We start from the raw sequence: 21,266 nt of genomic DNA on the forward strand, positions 1-21,266 counted from the left end.
TGAAGTGGGCACTATCCAGAACTGCCCATTAAAACTAAATTGCAGGGAAAACAAGGCACCTTCTGGCTGTACTTTCAAAACTGGCCAATGGGAAAGGAAGGAGTTTGGACTCGTTCGAGAAGTAGAAGGATGATTGGTCTGACCTCTTTTTTTTGGTTCCAGGTACAAGTTTGCTGTGCAAGTGTGTCATGCCATTGCAATGTGATGGGCATTTAATCTCTTAAAACACTCTGGTCCTGCTGCTTGTCTGCCTGATACATGACCCCATAACATAAAGTAGCAAATATTCTTTGCTACTATATGTGACAGTAAATTACCAACTCTCTCATTGTGGGTGTTCCTGCATATGTTAATTGTTGTGGCTGTTTGTGGATATTTGCAGCAACAAGAGCAGTAAGGAGGAGACGCTGCTCCAGAGGAAGACTGCAGCCAGCGCCCCTCCTCCCCGAGTGAAGAGGCTATCAGCAGCACATCAGAGGACGACTCGGAAGAGGACCGCGACGACGACGGATCCGTGTCCCAACGCTCGACCCCGATAAAACTACTAACAGAATCTGGCGAGAGCACTCGGACCCAGGAAGTATGAAAACACAAAGCATCTAATGACCAATGTCTGAAGAGAGATTAACATGTTCACATCAAGGAAGCACATTTACCACAGGGTTTTACAGTTAGATTAGATTTAAAACACTTCAGTGTGAAATTGCAAGTAAAACTAAATCTAAATTTAAATCTAAATTGTTTAATTTGAAGGAAACAAAGTCTTATGATTCAAGGATATGACTTCTCCTCTAAGGACCTCAGGGAAATGTAATAGCAGTTTATGCCACCTGCTGTATTTTAGGAAGTCAGCAGCATTTTGCATACCAATTTAAGTATGAGACCCTAATTGTATTCTTCTCCTCCCACTTCCCCCTGAGTCAACATCGAATTACGCTCTGTGTTTCTGTTTGCGTCAGTCTAAAGTAGACATAAACTTAATCAGCCTCAGTGTCGGGGGTTTCAGAGCCGAGGGTCTAAATGGCGTGGGTTTATGTTAGGTGTGGGACTTAAGTTATTATTCCTCGTTTTTTTCTCCTTCTCTTTGCATAATAGACACAACCCTCTTCACATGTAGTACTGTACACATACCAGTATAACTTGATCCATGCTACCTTTAAAACTAATGAAAGGTACGAAACATCTGTTGGAAAGCTGGCCAAAAATGGATCTCTGAATCCTTATGTTGCCAACTGGTGGTTCTGACTCTGACTAGCTTTTATTGAGTGACATTTCAATCAAAATCTAGAGAAACAAAAGCAAACTTTATTATCCTTGGGATTTTTTCCTTCAGCATGGGGTTCTCTGTGCTCTTAAGAGAAATATAAAGGCTGAAATATTCAATCGTTTTCAAAAATATATTATTTTATACGTTTTGTGGTGATATGGAAATGCAAGTTTGCTGAGATCTGTGCTTTAATTTGGAGTTTTCAATCATTAGATATTTTTGTCCTTGCATATCTGAAGCATAGTCTTAACAGGAAGCATTCTTGCTTAAACCAGCCTGCTATCTCTGCAGCTTTTCATGTAGCATAATCATTATTATGTCCAACAAGATCGAGATATTACTGGGATTTGATAGGAACACCACTCCTTTCTGGTTCTTGTTTTTCTCTTGTTACTTTCATGGGAAATATAGCAGAACGGTTAGTTCTTCTATGGCTTCCTCCTCTGAGGCCCAGGTATCATTAAGAAGTGTATGTAGGACTTGTGTCTTGGGATTTTGCCTGCTTTTAGGACATCAGGTGATATGTGGCCACCTGCAGGTGTCTTCACTTTGTGATGTCTCATTTAATCTGCTCTTGTGAAGAGAGATGTGTTGTGAAGGTCTAAGTCTGCTTTGACAATATCCATGGTTATGTCTGGACACATCTGAAAAGAGGTCAGTTGTTAAGCAAATGTTTTCTTGTTGTTATTGGATCCTGTCCACAGTGTTCTTTTGTTAATGGTCACTAAATGATCTGCTTTCTTGATGTCATCTGTTATTTTGTTCAGTTCCAGTTATGATTTATTTCCTTTCTACTACATTCATTGAGATGTTGGTATCAAATCCTTTAACACCAAGATTAGCTGTGACAAAACTTTGTGCTTGAAATAGCTTACAAAATTTAGCGAGTACAGTGAAAAGACGCCTCATTATGTTTAACTGGCAAACATGTAAGAAACAGTTGTCATGTCAGCAAGTTTCCTATTTGAACATTAGGCAGACACGGAGCAAAATGAGATGTTTCTGTCCAACTAGCGAATGAAGGTCCATTATTCACTCTCCTTTAAGCTCTGTTTTGGTCTCCACCAACTCCTAAAGGAAAAATCTGTCTATTTAGCAGCTAAATAGCTGCAGAAAACAGCTTACCAAAATAATGAGCTAAAGACTTTGTAGAGATGCGGTGAACTGCAGAGTTTGTCTGTGTTTGTCACTACAAGCGACATCTTCCACATTGAACATAGTTGTTTGATCGATTGCAGCCTTAAAGTTTTCTGCATCAGTCTATTTGAATATCTCTTTATTATTGTTTTTACATATTTTAACATATGACTCCTTGCAGAGCAAAGTACGGAAGTTTTTTTTGTACACATTGCTGCAGCAGAATGTTAGATTAGCCATGGACAGACACAAAGATGCACAAAAACAACTAACAAGCAAGTTTTGTGTTTTGTAGAAAATATGTCTGTATTTCTCAAAGTAATGTATCAAAAAGGTTGTCTTTATGTGAGAAGTCATTGACCACTAGATGGAATTTGAAGATGATTTGCAAATTTGCTCTTTTTCAACATGCATCAAGAAAAAAATATATCAAAACTGTCCACATAGAATCTGAACCAAAACGAATTAAATTGGACCCGTTTTGAGCTGCAGTGGGGAAAGCCTACTGCAGCAGTATGCATACATTTTATGGTGTATTTTTTATAGGTATTCTCTGCTATTCGTCTCGGGTCCTTGAGCCGGGAGCTCATCATGAATATTTTGGTCTGGGCAGCTAGCTGTGTGCGTGTGCGCGTGTGTGCGTGTGTGTGTGTGTGTGTGTGTGTGTGTGTGTGTGTGTGCGTGTGTGTGTGTGTGTGTGTGTGTGTGTGTGTGTGTGTGTGTGTGTGTGTGTGTGTGTGTGTGTGTGTGTGTGCTGTGTGTGTGTGTTCTCATGCGTCTCGTGTTGCTGCCTCCAAGCCCGTCACCGAGAATGGATTGGTTGGGTGCAAGCACAAAACAAAACTGTTGAAATATTTAAACATCAGATCATTACTACACTTGCCATGTAATTACACATGCTCATTTCATATTCCCCTCAATATGGGCATACGTGTGCCTGCATGAGCATGAATATATTTGCAGTGTGTGTGTGTGGGTGTGGGTGTAGATATAAGCAAGTATGTGTTTACCTACTCGTTTGTGCTCTCACACGCCATATGAATGTGTAAAAGCTGCAGGAGGTGTGTGTGTCTAACGTACTCTGTGTTTTTGCGAGCTACAGTGTGTGTGTGCGGGGGCAGTTTGTGTGTTTGTGTTTGTTTGTGTGTGTTTGTTTGTGTGTTTGTGTTTGTTTGTGTGTGTGTGTGTGTGTGTGTTGTGTGTGTGTGTGTGTGTGTGTGTGTGTGTGTGTGTGTGTGTGTGTGTGTGTGTGTGTTTGTGTGTGTGTTCACAGCTGCTGTTTCTTGGATGGTCCTCGAACACCCTCATTCGTTCCCCCCACTATGCACCTTGGATCAATAAATTGTGAAAATTGAAAGCATTACAGTATGTTAAGCATATTGCAGTGTAAGAGAACAATGGCACAGCTGACTGCTTTATATATGCTGCTGTTACATAACAAGCTTCTCTCAGTTCTTATAGAAAGCAGGTAAATTACACCTTCAGGATTTATAAGTTTCTCACAATATCATAATTTATCTGTTAAATCTCACAGGCCTATGGTCAAAAATACCTGATTTGACCAGTACAAGTACCTTGATTTTTCAGGAATTTATTTGATTTAGTTTTCACAATTAGAGCAAATCGCACAACTCTTTCCCCAGAAGACACCCAGAAGTTTGCTCTATATGTTTTTAGCATTTCTTGCCTTCATCAGGGTCGTATCTGACTGAGGCCATTTCCAGTTTCCTTATATAAAGTCGATTAATCAGTCATGTGACCAAGTATACAAAAGAATATCATCGTCATCCTTGTAAATTGATCCTTGAAAATTGGGTTGCACTTTAAATGTAAAAATCCCATCACCACTTAGTTCCCTTTTACCACGTGTTTCCACGTAACAAGTCACAACATTATACATTATTACCTTGAAACAGAAGGGAATGTTTGTAACATAAGGGAGGAGGAATTTCAGCATTATAATATGGTAACCAACTAGTTTGACTTCCAAGATTTCCATGTGATTTGACGATATGCTGATAGTAGACCATATTAGAATGTAAACATCAACCTATAATATCTCATTATTATAAGGTTTTAGCCCGATCAATGTTGACATATTACCATTTTTAATCAAATTATTGCATTCACATAACCATTTTATTGCAGGTTACTCATATTGTTAAATATGGTAACATATTACTATACTGTTACTAAATAGTTTTGCCTCATTGCTATCAATAATTGGGTTTCCCAATTATTACCCCTTGTTTTGGCCCCTTATAACCTTTTTACATAACTTTCAGGCTAATATGACATGGTAATACTTAATTATTACCTCTTAATATCAAACTATTATCCCACTATTTAGGTAGTAAAGTGCTACCTAAAAGGGTAAATTCCCTGGATTAGCCAAAAACATTCTCATTAGGTTTTGGATCTATAAATGGTTTATCAAATGATCATATCTTAGTATATTGTATCAGTTTCCCAATGTAAAAATGACATAACCATAACATAGAACGTCCTATTTCACATGGGTTACTCTGCAGTAGTCAGATCATGCTCATTTGTTATGAAATGGTCCAATGTCTGCCAAGAAAACACTCACAACCACAATATAACACCATCCCCGCAATCTCACACCGCTCCACAAGGCAAGATGGATTCATGCTGTTTACATGAAATCTCCGCCGAACCACCAGCATGTGAAACTCCGATTACTCAGACCATACTGCTTTCTCTCGCCTCTCCTATTGTCTGGTTCTGGTCAGCACGTGTCCACTGTAGCCTCACCGTATTGTTCTTACTTAATACAAATGCAATCCGCCTTACTCTGCTGTTGTTGTGATGTATTTTTATGTTTTGTAGCTGTTGCAATGGGCTGTTATTTGATCATCAGCCTTGTGCTTAACAGAAATGCTTAATAGATCACAGCAGTACATTACGCATTTTTCATTTATTGGGATTAATGTAGCTTGATTACTTGTTTCCTAAGAAAATGAAAATCGTAACATAAATAATATCATGTCCTAATGAGGAAATACACCTGGGAATATTTATTGTTTTTCTTTATACTTTCTGTTTTCATAGCATTGTGTAATGATGAATTATTATTGGCCATAGTTTTATTTCATTTTGTCATAGTTTTAGGTGATTAAACCACATCTCATTGTTTAATTACATTTTTTGTTCATAAAATGTGTGTATTTTACCAGAGCATACTCTCATGATCAATGGCCCTTGGTTACGCTTTCATTTTCTTCCATCTATATTTTGCTACCATTTTAATTATTTTTTTGTTATTGTTTTTTCAAACTTCCCTTATTTTGGACTGAAAGAGTTCTGATTAAACAACCGTCTCACATATAGCCTTTTAGACGCTTGAACCGGTCTGACCTTTTTAGAAAACCAATCTCATGTTTGTTACGATTAATATGTCTCTATAAACTCTGTACACTGTGTGCAAGACCCCCAGGAGGGCACTGTCTCTGAACATGAAACCACCTCATCAGACACGAACAATCAAATTACGATCATAGTTGCTTAAATTACTTTGAGTTGCAGCTACTTGATTTGCTGTTTGAAGGAGCTGGCTGTTAGCAAGCAGCTTTACTCGCTGACGCATATCTCTTTTCAAAGTTGCGTTAAAACTTCTGTTCAATGCTTTTTGTGTTTTTCTGTCTCGGTCATGTATGTACGCATGTACTGTAGCTTCTAAACCTTAACCTTCTCACCTCGCCTCAGGAGATCCAGCAGCAGTCAGTTAAGGAGCCCTATGGACTCAATCTGGCTAAGTTTCCTGCTGAGAAAGACCTGCTCATTTATGAAAGGTAATAACCACAAAGCTGGCGCACACACATGCATACATGCACTCTTCTAATGCACACTGGCCATGGTGTATAGGACTTAAACAATCTTTACTTTAAAATCTAATAAAATCCAATGCAACAGCTCAGCCATTTATTCTCAATCACAAATATAATGATGTTCAGTTTTTATTGACGCTGTCAGACAGGTATTTGTTTACCAAAATATATATTATATTGAGGTGGCAGTTTCCAGTGGTGTTGAACTGAACTGCATCATATTGAGATGTTTTTCTCATGTTTTGATGATCATTCGCTGCTAGCTAGACACACACACAAGCACAACCACACAAACATTGCATATTTTTTTATTGGGTCTCATACCTACCAACTCAAGCTAGATTTTGTTTGTTTGTTTGTTTGGCCTTCAGCTCTCAGTATATTGTATTTCTAGCATGTTTTTTTTGGTGCCACGTTGAAACACACTGCAGCCTTGTTTTCTGACTGCATCTGTCCATTCAACTGGTCCTGAGGAAAATGCTTTCTTTATTATTGGTATGGACAATGCACCCAGTTCCCAAGACAGAGATGGGAAGAACAAGCAGTAAGTGTCAGCAGCCCCCTCAGGGTGATATATGTCATTTTGCAAAAGGGACATTGTCAACTCTGCCCCGCTGTGTGCATCACACTTCTGACCTCACTGATTTTTGTCCACCTTTCCCCTCCCTTCACCCCGAATTTATTTTTCTGTCCGTCCTTTCTATTTCATTTTGTCCTTTCTCCCTGCTTGCTCCCAACCATGTTGATGAGATACTGTGAATAGCCGTCATCAGGCTCTGAAAATGAACACAACTATCTGTTCTTTGGATGAGAACTGCACGTTTGATACAATGTAATGCATTTGCTGGAGCTTTAATAGCTTTTTTTTTTTTACGCACTCTGCCATCCTAAACCCACTGAGGATAACTGGGCCAGTGTATTTTTTCAGTGTAGTGTATGGTCTTGTCTTTAAAGCAATAATTACCATTTGAAGATTTACAAGAACACATAATATTTCAGCAAATACATGAACTTATACATTAATGAGTTCCATACAGCGTGACATATCTAAATGGTGTAATTTACTCTGTGGACCACATGTTTTAAACAAACTTGACCCCTTAAAAAGAAGCAACTTATGACCACTTATCACAGGTTATTTTCTCAGTGTACAAAAAGTAATTGGTGGATGGCATACACAGTTTTCAGGCGTGATTGAAGCAAGGGAATTAATCTAAAAAAAATATATAGAATTGTTGTGAATAATGTTGTTCATATCCTCCTACTGTAGTGGCACATAATGAGAATTAAACTACATTCATTATTGAAGGTGGGATGTTAGCAGCAGCCAAAGCTCTGCTAATCAGTGTATTAATATTAAATAATCATAAGCAAGAGCCAGAGGGGAACTCTCAACGGCTGCATGTTATTGTGTCTTTGCGAGAAAAATAACCTAAAGCGAAATTTGAGATTTGATGACAATTTTGGAGATCTCCACAGACATGTTACGCTCATCTCAGAGTATTTGTATTAGAAAAACTAGGTCATAGGAACCTAATAACCTTTTTACATTATTTTTATTGGCAATTTTGCCATAATTTGACAGATGACAGTGTAGAAATAGGGGAGAGAGAGTGAGTGTGCCCTAGAAAAAGAACCTGTGTGACCTGCAACAAAGTATCCAAGGCAGAAATCGAAATATACTCTAGACTTTTGTCATTTTGCAGGAATATTTGTCTTTTTCATTATTCATTTTTTCCCTGCAGGTTTGCACATCTGGGCGAGAGCCAGCACAGGGTGGAAAGAACCGAACACATAAACGTGGCAAACATCATCTGCTTGTGAGTAAAACATGTGACAAATTAACCCAAACACACACAGTGACAAAAAAATGAGAAATAAACCCATATGTACCCAAACACAATAATCCTCACACACGTGTGATATTAAGCAATAGGTTGCAATATGTACTCCAGTAGTCAAGTTAAGTCATTTTATTTATTTAGCCTCCTCGCCACAATGTAACCTGGAAAGAGGAGAGGCTGAGTCCTTAGGGGGACGGAGATCCAGATCCACTGTGGAATATGTAACCGACATCCAGAGGACGTTGGTACAGGGGAACACAGTTGCTCGCACTAAGTGGTCTCTAAGGAAGCTTCTAGCTTTACGCTGTTTAATCTTCAACTCTTATAACCAAACACTCTTTCTTTTCTTCTTGACATCCCTGCTATTTCCCGGTCAGTCTACCAACCCCCATTTGCCTTCCTGCTGGCTGTGGCTGTGACCCAGCGAGTGTTTTTTCCTCAGCCTGATTCGAAATTCAACCACACGTGGGATGGCCAACGTGTAGCTGTACAGACGCATTAGCAATTCCCCTCTTTGTCTTGTTTGTCTAGCTACGACTCTCACTCACATGTTTGCAGAGACAAACTCAATGGCAAAATGTCTCGTCATGATCCCTCTCAATGTGTATTCTCTTTTGGCTCTTGCCCTTTTCACCTTCTCACAGATACTGGACACGTCTGCTTTCAGGGGCTCCAGGCTACAGTGTTTTATCAGAGAGAATAGAATAGAGAATAGATGGCCAGACGCTTTGCCCCCTCCTTTAATTCTTCTACCACTCTAATGCCCATATGCTGAGTATGAGGCTCCAGCAGCCAAGAATAGTTTGGCATGTAAAAATAAAAGAAAGGAAGTATTAATATTATTAATATGCTCTGCGGAAAGATAGGTTTACCAGTCACTAAGCGCAGTGGTCTTAAAAATGTTAGCCCCTACTTAAAAAAATAACACTTTTCACTCAAGATGAGAGATGTTTAGGCTTTTGTGAAGGCTTTCGAAAGAAAGAGAGCTCAGAGGCAGCACGATTGAGAAGTTGTTCTGATGTTTTGCTCTAACAATTCATCCAGTTATCCAGATGGGTTATGATCTTGAGCTGTATGCATCATAGATGTATGGAACATTCTCAGAAATTGTTAAAATGATACCTGTACCTAATAGAAAAAATGGTAAAAAGAGAGGACAAAATATATATATGTGTTTTTGTTTTTCTTCATCTTGTGGTGCACTTTGCTGCATTAAAGCACAGGTGATGGAGAGAGAGAGTGTACAGGTGAGGAAGAAATTTCTGTTCGTAGACGATTTCACAGCTTTGTAAAGGTCCAAGAGTCAAAAGGTTTGTCATGGCCCTGCATTTTCTATAAAGCCAGATGGAGCCAAAGGTCACTATTCAGAGGAAAAAAGGTTTAAGGTCATGTGAAATTGACACTTCTGGGTGGAGGTCTTTTGATGTGCATGTCCCAGCTCACTAAGCTTCTCTATGACTCACTAGCTCTTTTTTTCTACATGCATGATTGCTCAAAGGAAATGCCATTTATAGTGCTGTACAGGTGAATGTTATTGTACATCAGACAAAGGTGGTACAGTAGACACACAGCTTTTGGCTTTACAGCAGTTGGGGAATCAATATGTCTTTTCATCCTTGTTCAGTTTGCGTCACTCCTCGCCCGCCTATATGTTAACCTTTCATCACTCTGTACACTCGTTAGTCCATCCATCCGATTCTGTTCTCCTCGTGTCAGGTCCACAAGGTCCAGCCAGTACGTCTGCTGTTGTGCAACAGTGCTATTCTAAGACACTGTTACAGCACCCCAAACGTGTTTTCACCGTTAGGAGTCCCTTAGTCTGAATCCTCCCTCTGTGTAGTTCCTTTGTTGACCAATCAGGCATGACCAAAGCTGACTCAATCGGTGGAGATAAAAGCGGAAAAGGATATATGATATGGCGGATACCTGCTGAGAGTGAGGTGTGTTGATTGGTTCCCTCCTCAAATTAAACTAGCTTTTAAGTCACAGATCCAGATGGATGCACCCTTATGACTAACTGAAAAAAAGTCACTGTCTTTAAAGTATTCATGTGTGACAAAGGTGTTTTGCACAAGCCTTATCGTTATTATGATCACCCTTACAACTTCTAATCTGGCAGTAAGCAAGATATAATTAAAAGAAAAATAATGTATTGAATCATTTAGAGATATATGTTGCTTCCATATAATTTTGTCAAAACATGAACATCTGTTATTTACAACAAGTTCCTCATGGTGCTCATATAAGATGTAGCTGGCACACTATTAACCAGATATTTCACAGCTGCAAGTGAGACACTGTAGGAAGAAAAAATCTTTGTAGCTGGGGATCCCTGCTTTACTGTACTTTCACATCATTTGGCAAGTTGGCAGGCTATAAGTATGATCTGTAAGAGCTGCTGTGTGTGTGAAGAGTCACCACAAATCATCAGACAGAAGGCCAATCAAAACTTGTTTCTTTCACAGGGAAAAACGTATTGATTTGTTACCTGATGGAGAGATGAAAGTAAAGACTAATTGAATAGTCCATCTTGTTTTAAAGCTTTTGAGACCAAGTCCCTAAACCCCCTCTGAATTAAAAAAAAAAATTGATTAAAGACCTATCTTTTTAATTTGGTTTAACTTTGTCATTGTTCGTGTTTGTTATATTGTGATCAAACTGGTTATGTTTGTTTTCTTCTTTGAGGATGCATCTTTGCATGACATATGCTTTACAAAACATGTTAATATTATTTAATAAGGAGACAAATCAACATCATTTTGCACAAAAAAAGACTCTCAATATAGCAAGCAAATTGTTACGCTTGACTGAAGTGGAAAAGTTGTGTTGGGTCCCAGTGGTTTAATTGCATTCATCCTGATTCCTAAACAAACATTTGTGCTACAATTTTCTTATTGGATTGAAAACCTTGCTCCAGCCTGTCCAAAAACACAAACAAATTCAATATACTGCATATTAAATCCTCTCAGCTTCTTAGTCGCCTACTGACAGTGAATCATCAGTTCAAGTTGGGTGCATAGACCCTGGTACTTACTTGCAGGTCTAGTTATATAATTATAATTTACATTTAACACTTAGTTGAGGACTCTATAATAACACTTACTAAGTTCTTAATTTATTTCAAGGCTTCTTTGATCTACCAGAGCCTCTGTTGTGGCTGTGATTCAGCCAATAATGTAATGCAGCCATGTGTCTGAGCAGCAGCTCACCGGGGCCTCAGTTGCTGTTGAACTTGTTTACCGAGTGGATAACCTGACGAGCACGTAGTTGATAATCCACCCTGAAGATGATGAGACATGCTTCAGAAGATAAAATATGAGTAATTCTGCTGTAAAAGCGGCCACCTCGACAACCCTCTTATTGTTGCCATTATCAGTCCTCTTAATGACTCACTCTCAATGGATATTCATGCGATGTTGTTGGTGGGATTGGAAACATTTTTCTAGCCCTTTCTGTGTTTTTTTTCATCATTTAGTGACATTTATTGAACTTGTCTTTTTTCCCCTCCTTTGCTTGGTCCCTTTCTCTCAGAGAGCCGGTGTCCTGCTTCCCGGAGGACAGCATCTACGGCGTTTCTCCACCGCAGGTTGACAGAGACAGCCGTGGTGAGTTTGAGAGCCATGTGTTGACGGGTCAGGGGCAGGTGAGGGTGCTGTGCAGGGAGGACATGTTGATGTACAGGGAGTACGTCAAGAACAGATACATGTAGGACGCACACAACATGGACTGGATCTCTGTTACCGATATGCAAAAAACAGATTGACGTCACTTCGTTTGTTGCTGCAGGACAGAGCAAGATGTTTTCATGCATTTGTAAATCCATTTTGCTTCAAGCTCTTGGACTTTTTTCTGCTCAGAGAAGACTGTGTGTAACGGTCGTACTGGCACGAGTACCACCTATGTTTCCTGTATTTGGACCAGGTTGATTTATTTTTCTTTTCAATCAAAGTCATTTGTCTGTTTCAATAGCTTCAAATATTATCCAGTTATGTAAGTGTTTTCGTTTATTCACACATACCTCAACAGGCTACCTATATGGTTCTTTTTTTAATTGATTTCAATTCAATTTTAATTGCAACCCTTTTAATTTAGTCTTTTTAAATAAATGTATTTTTCAAACATGTCAATAGTTTGGACCCTTATTTATTTTGAATCTTAAATGTTCGCTATATGGGATTCAGAGCATTCATTTAGCAGGAAACAGCTATTTGCTAGGAACAGTTATAATGGAGTAATGTCTACCAGAGAGCACTCTCCCTCTGTGTGTGTTGTGATCCAGCTGCTCGGCACTGCGCTCATACTTAGATCCAGTTGACAACACCCTTGTCACAGAAACCCCCTCAGGTTAGCAATATAAGCTCTGTTCGCACTGTTGCCATTGCTTGCTTTGCTCCTGATGTTAGCACCGTTAGCTGATAGCCGCGGGCTCAGCCGTCGCCATGTTGAGAGCTATGTGGGGACAATAGATGATCTGAATCCCATATTGAGCACCTTTTATATGTGGGAATTAATAATATGATGGCAGGCCCAAAGATTATGATGATTTACAGTATACTCCACCTCAGAAGTGTTTTGAGTTCAGCTTCTTTTTTTCTTTCTTTTTTATTCACTCTGTGAAACCATTGTGCCATGACGGGGATTTCAGTTCTTTGTTTGTTTGTTTATTTAAATTGCTCTCAAAAACTACTTTGGAACAACAGTGTTCGGCCTTTTTGCACGGGACTAGTATTACCAGGGCTCCTCATATAAGTGATGACAGACAATTGACAGGCAGTTATTACAGATCACTAAAGGTCCCCAGGTAATATGAATGATAAATGATGGAACTCATTAATGCACTGTAAATGTATATCCAGATAATCTGCCTTTTTTTTTGGGCCACCAGACAAAACAAATCACTGATACTTTGATTTTGTGGGTTTTCATCAAAGTGTTTAGTCTAAATGCCTTTCTTATGTGTCAGCTGATTATTATGTGCACCAGTTCTAAATTAAACATTTATTTATTACCACAAGGGGCACTTTTCGACACTGTTATTTCCCCCCCGCTTTGCTCATCTACTTTTATGTCTTCTTTGTACTTTTCATCCCAAAATCCCAAGATTTTTATTTCTTTCATGCGGCTTCTCTTATTATTCTTCATCCCTCCCACTGTCCTCTGTTTTCTTTCTCACGTTTCTTTTTTCACCCATTAGTCAGCCTTTTGGCTTTTTTTCTGTCTGTCACACTTACTCCCTGCTCTCACACAGTCTTCTAGCACTCAGCTTTCAACCACAGGTGTTAGGAAATGTGAAATACGATGAACAATGTCTTTCCCGTAATGCACTATACACATTCAGTCGGCATAGTGGATGACCACTGTTCTCTGCATCGGTGCCTCGTGAGGATGGAGGGGGGTAAGTGGTGTTTCAGCATGTGATGTGGTAGAGAACAACAGGGGAACTTGAAATGAATAGACTGCATTTATAACCCAATTAACTCGAGATGGTGGAATATGCTTCATTTTTTCTTAATTGGAGTGTCGTGAAATATTAAGAGTGCACTGCAGACATCTAGAATACAATCCAGGAATCAAACATCTCACCTAAAGAGAAGAAAGACACTTTTTAATCTGTGTCCTTCAGTCTGCTTTCTCTTCTTTGGAAGCTTTTCAGCTCACTCATAGGCCTTCTGCCTTTCTACTCTGATGGTTGTTAGTTGAATAACACTACTAGAGAGGAATATGATTAAACTCAGGCTGCTTTGCTTTTGTTCTTACCCGGCATGTTTCGGATTTTAAACCATTCCTGACCATGTCTAATAGCTGTTTGTTTGTCTGTTTGGCAAGTAAGCGTTCCAGCCTTGCCTTTAGTTTGGATGATAAAGATTTATTTTTCACAGTGTCTAACTAATTAATTCAACTGAACAGCAATGCTTAGGTCTTATAACCCATAAAATAATAATAATAATGAACATAACATATTTAAGGAGGACATTGTTTTTTTTCTTTATCTCCATCATATTGGTATCACATTAACATGTACAGGTTAATAACGCCAAAACATATCTGCTCATATGCATATGACTTCAAAGAGGTGTTTTTAAACGTATATATATATATCTTTTTTTTACTTGACAAGGAAACTTGGTCATTTTAATGCCTTAAACATCAAATAATGTACACAAAGCTGTAGCTGCGATTTTAAACCCCAACGCCCTAATAAATGTTTGACTAAACATCAAAAACAAAATCACTTATAGAAAATCACACCAACTATTTTATTTATCTTGTGCAATATCCGTAAAGGTTGAATTTAGGCTATGAAAGTTCTTTTTGGATGACATACTGGTACTGAACTTTCTATTTTATTTTACGACACCTGTTCAGATCCACCAATCCGTGTCTTCACAAGAGTTTTATTATAATTATCATGTCATTATCATAAAATTGTGGTTGAGATGACATCTGCAGAGAAACAGGTACAGTACAGTCGGTCGGTCTTTTTGGGAATCCTTTCGTTTTCAAGGAGCGATATGTGTCCCTGGGTGAAGTCTGTGTTTTCTCTTGTGAGAAGTATTAGACATTTGTGGGTACATTTATTGAGGTGTTATGTCTCTTCAGTTAACGTGTTCCTGCTATGTATCTGTTCAGCTGTCACAGATACATTTCATCTCCATCTTCCAACTCCACTATTCCCTTACCACCCAGCGTTTTACTTTGTTCCTCTCATTCTTTTGAGCCATATCCATCTAATATACTTTACTGTCTTCCATCTTCTCCTGTCTTTGTTTCCTCTGCTTTATAAATGGCCTCTTCTCCATCTAATTAGTGACATGCTCAGTTTTTCCAGAGTAATCTGGTAAAGGGTATGTTTGTGCTCGTTTGCTTGTGAGAGCCTGTGTGAACTCCTGAAAAGGAGAGCACTGCTGTCTGTGTTTGCAGGCAGTGGGACTGTAGGCGGTTTGGAGGCTGTTTTGAAGGGAAAAGAGGTCCTTTATGTAAGGCTGTGTTTTTCTCATGTTTTATGTTTATAATGCCAGATGTCTCATTACATTGAAACCTCTCAGCACGCATGGGTATAGATGAATATATGCATCTAGTCACTGATATTTTTGGAGACAGCTTGTTCTCGTCAGTCCTCGCAAAAATAGCTGAATGTTTGTGTGCGGGGCACCGGTGGTAAAGTACTTCTATTTAGGTGGAAATCCATTTTGTTTGGTTTAGTCCATCATAAAAAACAATCCGAAATTATTGTGAGATTTATTTTTGTCTTGCGTGTAGATGGGTATCTGACATGAGTCACTGGGCTCTTCATGTGACCGCTTAGCTTATGAATTAAGACAACCCCCTCTCCGCTGACAAAAGGTGGCCAAACAGCTGTTGCCTGGAAACTAAAACTAGTTACCATATTGCCTTGCTGCTTTGAATCTCCCCCTACCTTAACCTGTCCCTCAATATTTCATCCATTATTGTATGACATTTAATGGGATACAGCTTTTTTTGTTACAAAAATTACACATTAATTGTCAATTGTTAGATCTTATTGCACGTATGTATGTATGCATGTGTGTATATATACTGTATATATATATATATGTGTGTATATGTATTGCTGTATTATAAGTAAGTAATCTTGATATGCATCACATGGCCCCTCAGCCAGTTCTTGCCTTCTAAAGCAGCGTTATTAGAGGGAAAGAGATGTCAAAACAGATGGTTTAATAGAAAAAGATACATTTGAACATGTGTACTGTGAACACTTCACACATTATTCAGCAGTTGTAGACCACTCTATGTTTAAATACAAGTAAAACCCTGTGCATTTTTCACATTAGTTATGCCAAGTCTGAAGCATAAACAATAAAAAGCTATAATAAAAATAGTAGCGTAGAATAATAGTTTCAAGTTTTTGGGGGGTAAATAAGAGCAGGAATTAAGTTAACGTCGAGTTAATATGTCAAAAGGAAAATGAGAAGAAAACCTTTCAAATGTTTCAAAGGACTGATGGCTTTGGCCAAAGATGTAAAATGTAACAGCATTAATATTCTACAAAGTATAACAAGATGACAAACTGAATCGTGTGTCAGCGAGCCATGGTCTGTGAAGATGACGTCATTTTTTTTTTCCATATATGGTTGTTAAGCTAAGCGTCTCCCATAGTGCATTAGCTTGTTAGCCAGTCTCTTGGTCAAGACCATCTGTTACGCCTACATGAGCTCCCTCTACTTCTCCACTCTGTTTGTAAACTCCCTCTCACTTCATAGCAGAACAAACTCTGGTCCTATTCACACGTTAAACACAGGTGTAACGTGTCATTATTCTTTTGGCTGGCTGCCTTCTAATTTATGCAAGATATTGTCAATGATATTAGTTACAACTCAATCATTTATCTATTTGCCTACTGTTATTGCCTTAGCATGATTAAGACTAAACTAATCACAGAACTAGACTAGTCTTGGTCTTAAATGCTGACCCCCCCAACCCTGACTAATGTAGTTCACCTGAAAGGAAGATTAACCACATATTCTCCTTTTGAAATTAAAGTCAATTAGCCTGTGTATATGATATATTGATTTGCTCCAGCTATTATTCAGTGTGGAACTGGGATGAATTAGCCTTTGCTTTCAAAGTATTAATCCAAAACATATGTACATAAAAAAGGTTGTTTTTACAGGTTATCCACCCAAATATGCATGATGCTTGTACTTCACACCTTGTTTGGGGGCTTTTGCACCACCTGTTCCTCAATTATTTTCTCTGAGATCAAAATGTATGCTTTTTGTCTAAGGTAAGAAGATTAAAAAAAAAAAAAAAAAGGCTGTAGGCCATGGTGTGTGTGTGCCATGTGTGTGTGTGTGTGTGTGTGTGTGTGTGTGTGTGTGTGTGTGTGTGTGTGTGTGTGTGTGTGTGTGTGTGTGTGTGTGTGTGTGTGTGTGTGTGTGTGTGTGTGTGTGTGTGTGTGTGTGTCTCCCCCCCCCCCCCCCCCCCCCCGTCAGGCGGGCTTAAAGCTCTCCTCTACGTCTCCGCTCCCTCTCGTCCTCCGCGCTCTCCATCCTCCTCACATTCACCTTCCTCCCCGAGCTGAACACCGGCCAATGCTTCACAACAGCCCGGCCCTGGGTGTCTGTCCCATGCGTGGGAAGCACAACAAAATAAAGGGCTTCACTTGAGCGGGTCCAAAGGAGCGACTAAACAAAAAAAAAAAAGGATTGCAATCCTTTTGCATTTGAATTGTTACACTTTCCAATCGGACAAGGAGGACTTCAATTTCAGAGTATTAATACGAGGGGGACTTCAATTTCAGAGAAAATCTCAGCTCATAACGTTGTTTTTTTTTGTCACGGAGGTACGTATTCTAAACTTTCCAGAAATGTTTATGTCTGTTGCAAATGTTTTATTTTGTTACTTTGATTTTGGTTTCTCCAAAAATAACAAATCCATAAGAATGAACTAGTTATGATCGCAGGTATAATTTAGAGCACCAAAATCACACTGCAAGTCTTAAACTCAGTATTAATACTAATTTGTAAAATAAGTTATGATGATATAGGTCATGTTTTGTTTTCTTCGGATCGAGCTTAAGGCTGTGATTTAAGCACCATGGACAGCTCATGTAACCTGCTGCTGCTCCACCACAGTGACATATCCACCCTAAAACTGAATTTAAATTCCGTCATGCCTGTGGTTTCTGACGGTAAAGTCAACATTTAACAGTCAACTGTTGGTTTTAAGCTTCAAACCAGAGTGTTGGAGAGCGTTTCGTATGAGCTACTTGTAAATCAGGCATAGTTTGGATGCAGGGCTTACTATTGTGAAATGCAAGTAAGGTAGAGTTGTTTCAGTAGTTACTCACAATGGAGCAGACCCAAATCGTAGAGGAATCCATCACTACACATTTCGCTGCTGCACAAATCAAAATTAACAAATTAAAAAGTGAGCTTTACAGCAGATACTAGAAATTACAAAATATATATGTTTTAGGGTGGATTTTCCTTGTAACTTTTGCATGACTCTTGCAATAGATTTTCTACAAATGAATGAAGTCTAAGCATACAACTGCTATTATTTACATTTAAATTCAAAATACTCTAGGTATTGGTAAATGATATGCTTTTTTTAATATTTCTTTGCATTGGATACGCAAACACCATTGCCTTTAGATTATCATTAACAAACCAATCTACTTCTGTTGCTGCCTGCAGGACAAAAAGACGACAGCTTGGAGATGATGAACGAATCGCTGGTGGTGAACGACTCCTTAGTGAGCCCTGTGGCTGGAGAAGCTCTCCCGTGGATGGAGGCTGATTCTCTGGAGCACAACGGCAGCCTGGAGTTCTCCACCGCCCCATTAGATTACCCCATCAACCCCTGGGACATTATGCTGTGCATGTCAGGAACTGTCATCGCCTGTGAAAACGCCATAGTGGTAGCAATCATCTTCTACACGCCGACACTAAGGACGCCCATGTTCGTCCTGATCGGGAGCCTGGCCACAGCAGACCTGCTGGCCGGCATGGGATTAATCCTCAACTTTGTGTTTCAGTATGTGATCTCCTCTGAGACTATCAGCCTTATCACTGTAGGCTTCCTGGTGGCCTCCTTCACTGCGTCCATCAGCAGCCTTTTGGCCATAACAGTGGACCGTTATTTCTCTCTCTACAACGCCCTGACATACTTCTCAGAAAAGACACTGCAGTACGTACACCTGATGTTACTGGGGACCTGGGGGGTGTCTCTGTTTTTGGGCTTGCTCCCTGTGCTCGGCTGGAACTGCCTGGACGATCCGACCACCTGCAGCATCGTTCGCCCTCTGACCAGGAGCAACGTCACGCTTCTGGCCGTCTCCTTCTTTGTCATCTTCGTGCTCATGCTGACCCTCTACTTCAAGATTTGCAAGATCGTGTGCCACCACGCCCACCAAATCGCCCTCCAGCAGCACTTTTTTGCCACGTCGCATTACGTCGCTACCAAGAAGGGGGTGTCCACTCTGGCCATCATCTTGGGGACATTTGGTGCCAGCTGGCTTCCCTTCGCCATCTACTGCCTGGTAGGCGAGAGGGAGTATCCATCAGTGTACACTTATGCCACGCTGCTGCCAGCCACCTACAACTCCATGATCAACCCCATCATCTACGCCTACAGAAACACAGAGATCCAGCGCTCCCTCTACGTGCTTCTCTGTGGCTGCTTTCAGTCCAACAAGGCCTACCGTTCCAGATCACCAAGTGAGGTCTAAAAAGGTGCTAGTGCTCTTTTTGTGTGAGTGTTTGTGTGTGAAAAAAAGATGGAGCAAAAAGACAAACCCACCATGTGACCATTGACAATCTGCTTGCAGTTGAAAACAAATGCTTTACAAACACAAGGAGGATGTGAAGCAAAAAATGTGTCTTTCATGCATACTGTATCTGCACTTTACTATGTCTCAACACAAGTTAGGATGAGATTTTGGAAAATGCTGTGAACAAGAAACTTCTGTGAAAAAGACAAAACAAACCTGCGAATGTACTTAAATGAGAAAAAGAGATCTTGCACTTTAGTCTGTGTTTTTGAAATGCCAAAGCAGTATTGTATAGCCCCTATTGTGTTTAAACATTTCAACTTGTGAGTACTGTGTGCCATTTTTCTATTTTATATGGTATTGTCTTTGATGTGCATTTTTTTTACAAGAGGAATAAAAAAAATCTAATCCAGCAGCGGCTCCATCATGTGTCATTACTGCAGCACGTTTCTTTCAAAGACTCCTTGCACTTTTATTTTTATTTTTTTGCATCCTCTTCACTTCGTTCCAGCTTCTTTCTTGAGAAAACCAGTACCATGTCCCTGAGGAGTAGCTTTACTTTACATACGTTTGATGTGTGTGTGTGTGTGTGTGTGTGTGTGTGTGTGTGTGTGTGTGTGTGTGTGTGTGTGTGTGTGTGTGTGTGTGTGTGTGTGTGTGTGTGTGTGTGTGTGTGTGTGTGTGTGTGTGTGTGTGTGTGTGTGTGTGTGTGTGTGTGTGTGTGTGTGTGTGTGTGTGTGTGTGTGTGTGTGTGTGTGTGTGTGCACTGCAGAAGTCTGTAGCCTTATCTGTCTTTGTCTCATCAACATCTACAATTATGATTCAGGTGCAAAGCAGCCTCAGGCACGTGTATGGCATGTGACAGAGTGGGAAGAGCAGTGCTGATTATAAGTCTGGCTGCTCCCCCCTGTCTGCTGAGCAATAAAGACTGATTGAACCTTGCAGCCTCAGCAGCCACAAACACAGCAGCAGTTTATCTGCCTGGCTGTTTAAACAGGTAGTGGTTGAGGGCATCACAGTGCCACACAGGGACAAGAATACTGTTGAAGACCAGGACGTGCGACCAGGCGTGCGTGGATGCGTACACAGATATCTTCTGCTTGTAAATGTTTTTACACGCCAAGCTGTTACTGTTTTTATTAAATCACCACCCTAGATATCTAATAAATTATATTTTCAGGAGTAGTATAGTGAAAGAATGCATTTCTCTATACGATAAATGGTAATTGCCTGTCCCCCCCCCCATCCCTCCACCAGCTACCAGTGTTTTGCTGAGAAGGAGAAAGGTGTTCTTTCCTCCTGATTTGTCCGTCTGAAATATACCATTTAAGTGTAAGAATGTTGAGAAGATACGGGCTTTGTGAAAAAAAAAAAGTCCAATATTTACTTTGGTTGCTCTGGAGCCAAAGAATCCGTCAAAATCTTTGTTAGCGTCAACTTCTCCCATGGTCCCATGGTTCTCTTCCGGAAAACGGTGGATTGCACCCTCTGGGTTGGGAGCGAGTCACTGCCCCAAGCGAGGGAGTTCAAGTATCTCGGGATCTTATTCACGAGTGAGGGTAAAATGGAGCGGGAGATGGACAGGCGGTTCGATGCAGCGTCAGCAGTGATGCGGGCGTTGTACCGGACCGTTTTGGTGAAGAAGGAGCTGAGCCGAAAGGCAAAGCTCTCGATTTACCAGTCCATCTACGTTCCAACCCTCACCTATGGTCATGAGCTTTGGGTAGTGACCGAAAGAATGAGATCGCGAATACAAGCGGCCGAAATGAGCTTCCTTCGTAGGGTGGCTGGGCTCAGCCTTAGAGATAGGGTGAGGAGCTCAGACATCCGGAGGGAGCTCGGAGTAGAGCCGCTGCTCCTTCGCGTCGAAAGGGGCCAGCTGAGGTGGCTCGGGCATCTGATCAGGATGCCTC

At 40.1% G+C, this 21,266-nt stretch overlaps 2 protein-coding genes across 2 annotated transcripts in view; both read left to right on the forward strand.

The window, feature by feature from the left end:
* The window catches only part of fig4a (FIG4 phosphoinositide 5-phosphatase a), a 44,853-nt gene extending 31,790 nt beyond the window's left edge, over window positions 1–13,063 (forward strand). The window contains 5 exon segments of the mRNA XM_054618495.1: window positions 383–441; window positions 444–580; window positions 6,131–6,216; window positions 7,998–8,072; window positions 11,628–13,063. Of these exon segments, the coding sequence (XP_054474470.1) occupies window positions 383–441; window positions 444–580; window positions 6,131–6,216; window positions 7,998–8,072; window positions 11,628–11,805 (535 nt within the window). The 3' untranslated portion in view covers window positions 11,806–13,063.
* A 5,240-nt stretch (window positions 13,064–18,303) lies between these two features.
* Window positions 18,304–19,311, forward strand: LOC129107477 (G-protein coupled receptor 6). The gene has a single exon (XM_054618976.1). The coding sequence runs from the start codon at window positions 18,304–18,306 to the stop codon at window positions 19,309–19,311; it is 1,008 nt and encodes a 335-aa protein (XP_054474951.1).
* The last annotated feature ends 1,955 nt before the right edge of the window (window positions 19,312–21,266 follow it).

Source organism: Anoplopoma fimbria, chromosome 18 (assembly GCF_027596085.1).
Source record: "Anoplopoma fimbria isolate UVic2021 breed Golden Eagle Sablefish chromosome 18, Afim_UVic_2022, whole genome shotgun sequence".
In the NCBI taxonomy this organism is placed as follows: Eukaryota; Metazoa; Chordata; class Actinopteri; order Perciformes; family Anoplopomatidae; genus Anoplopoma; species Anoplopoma fimbria.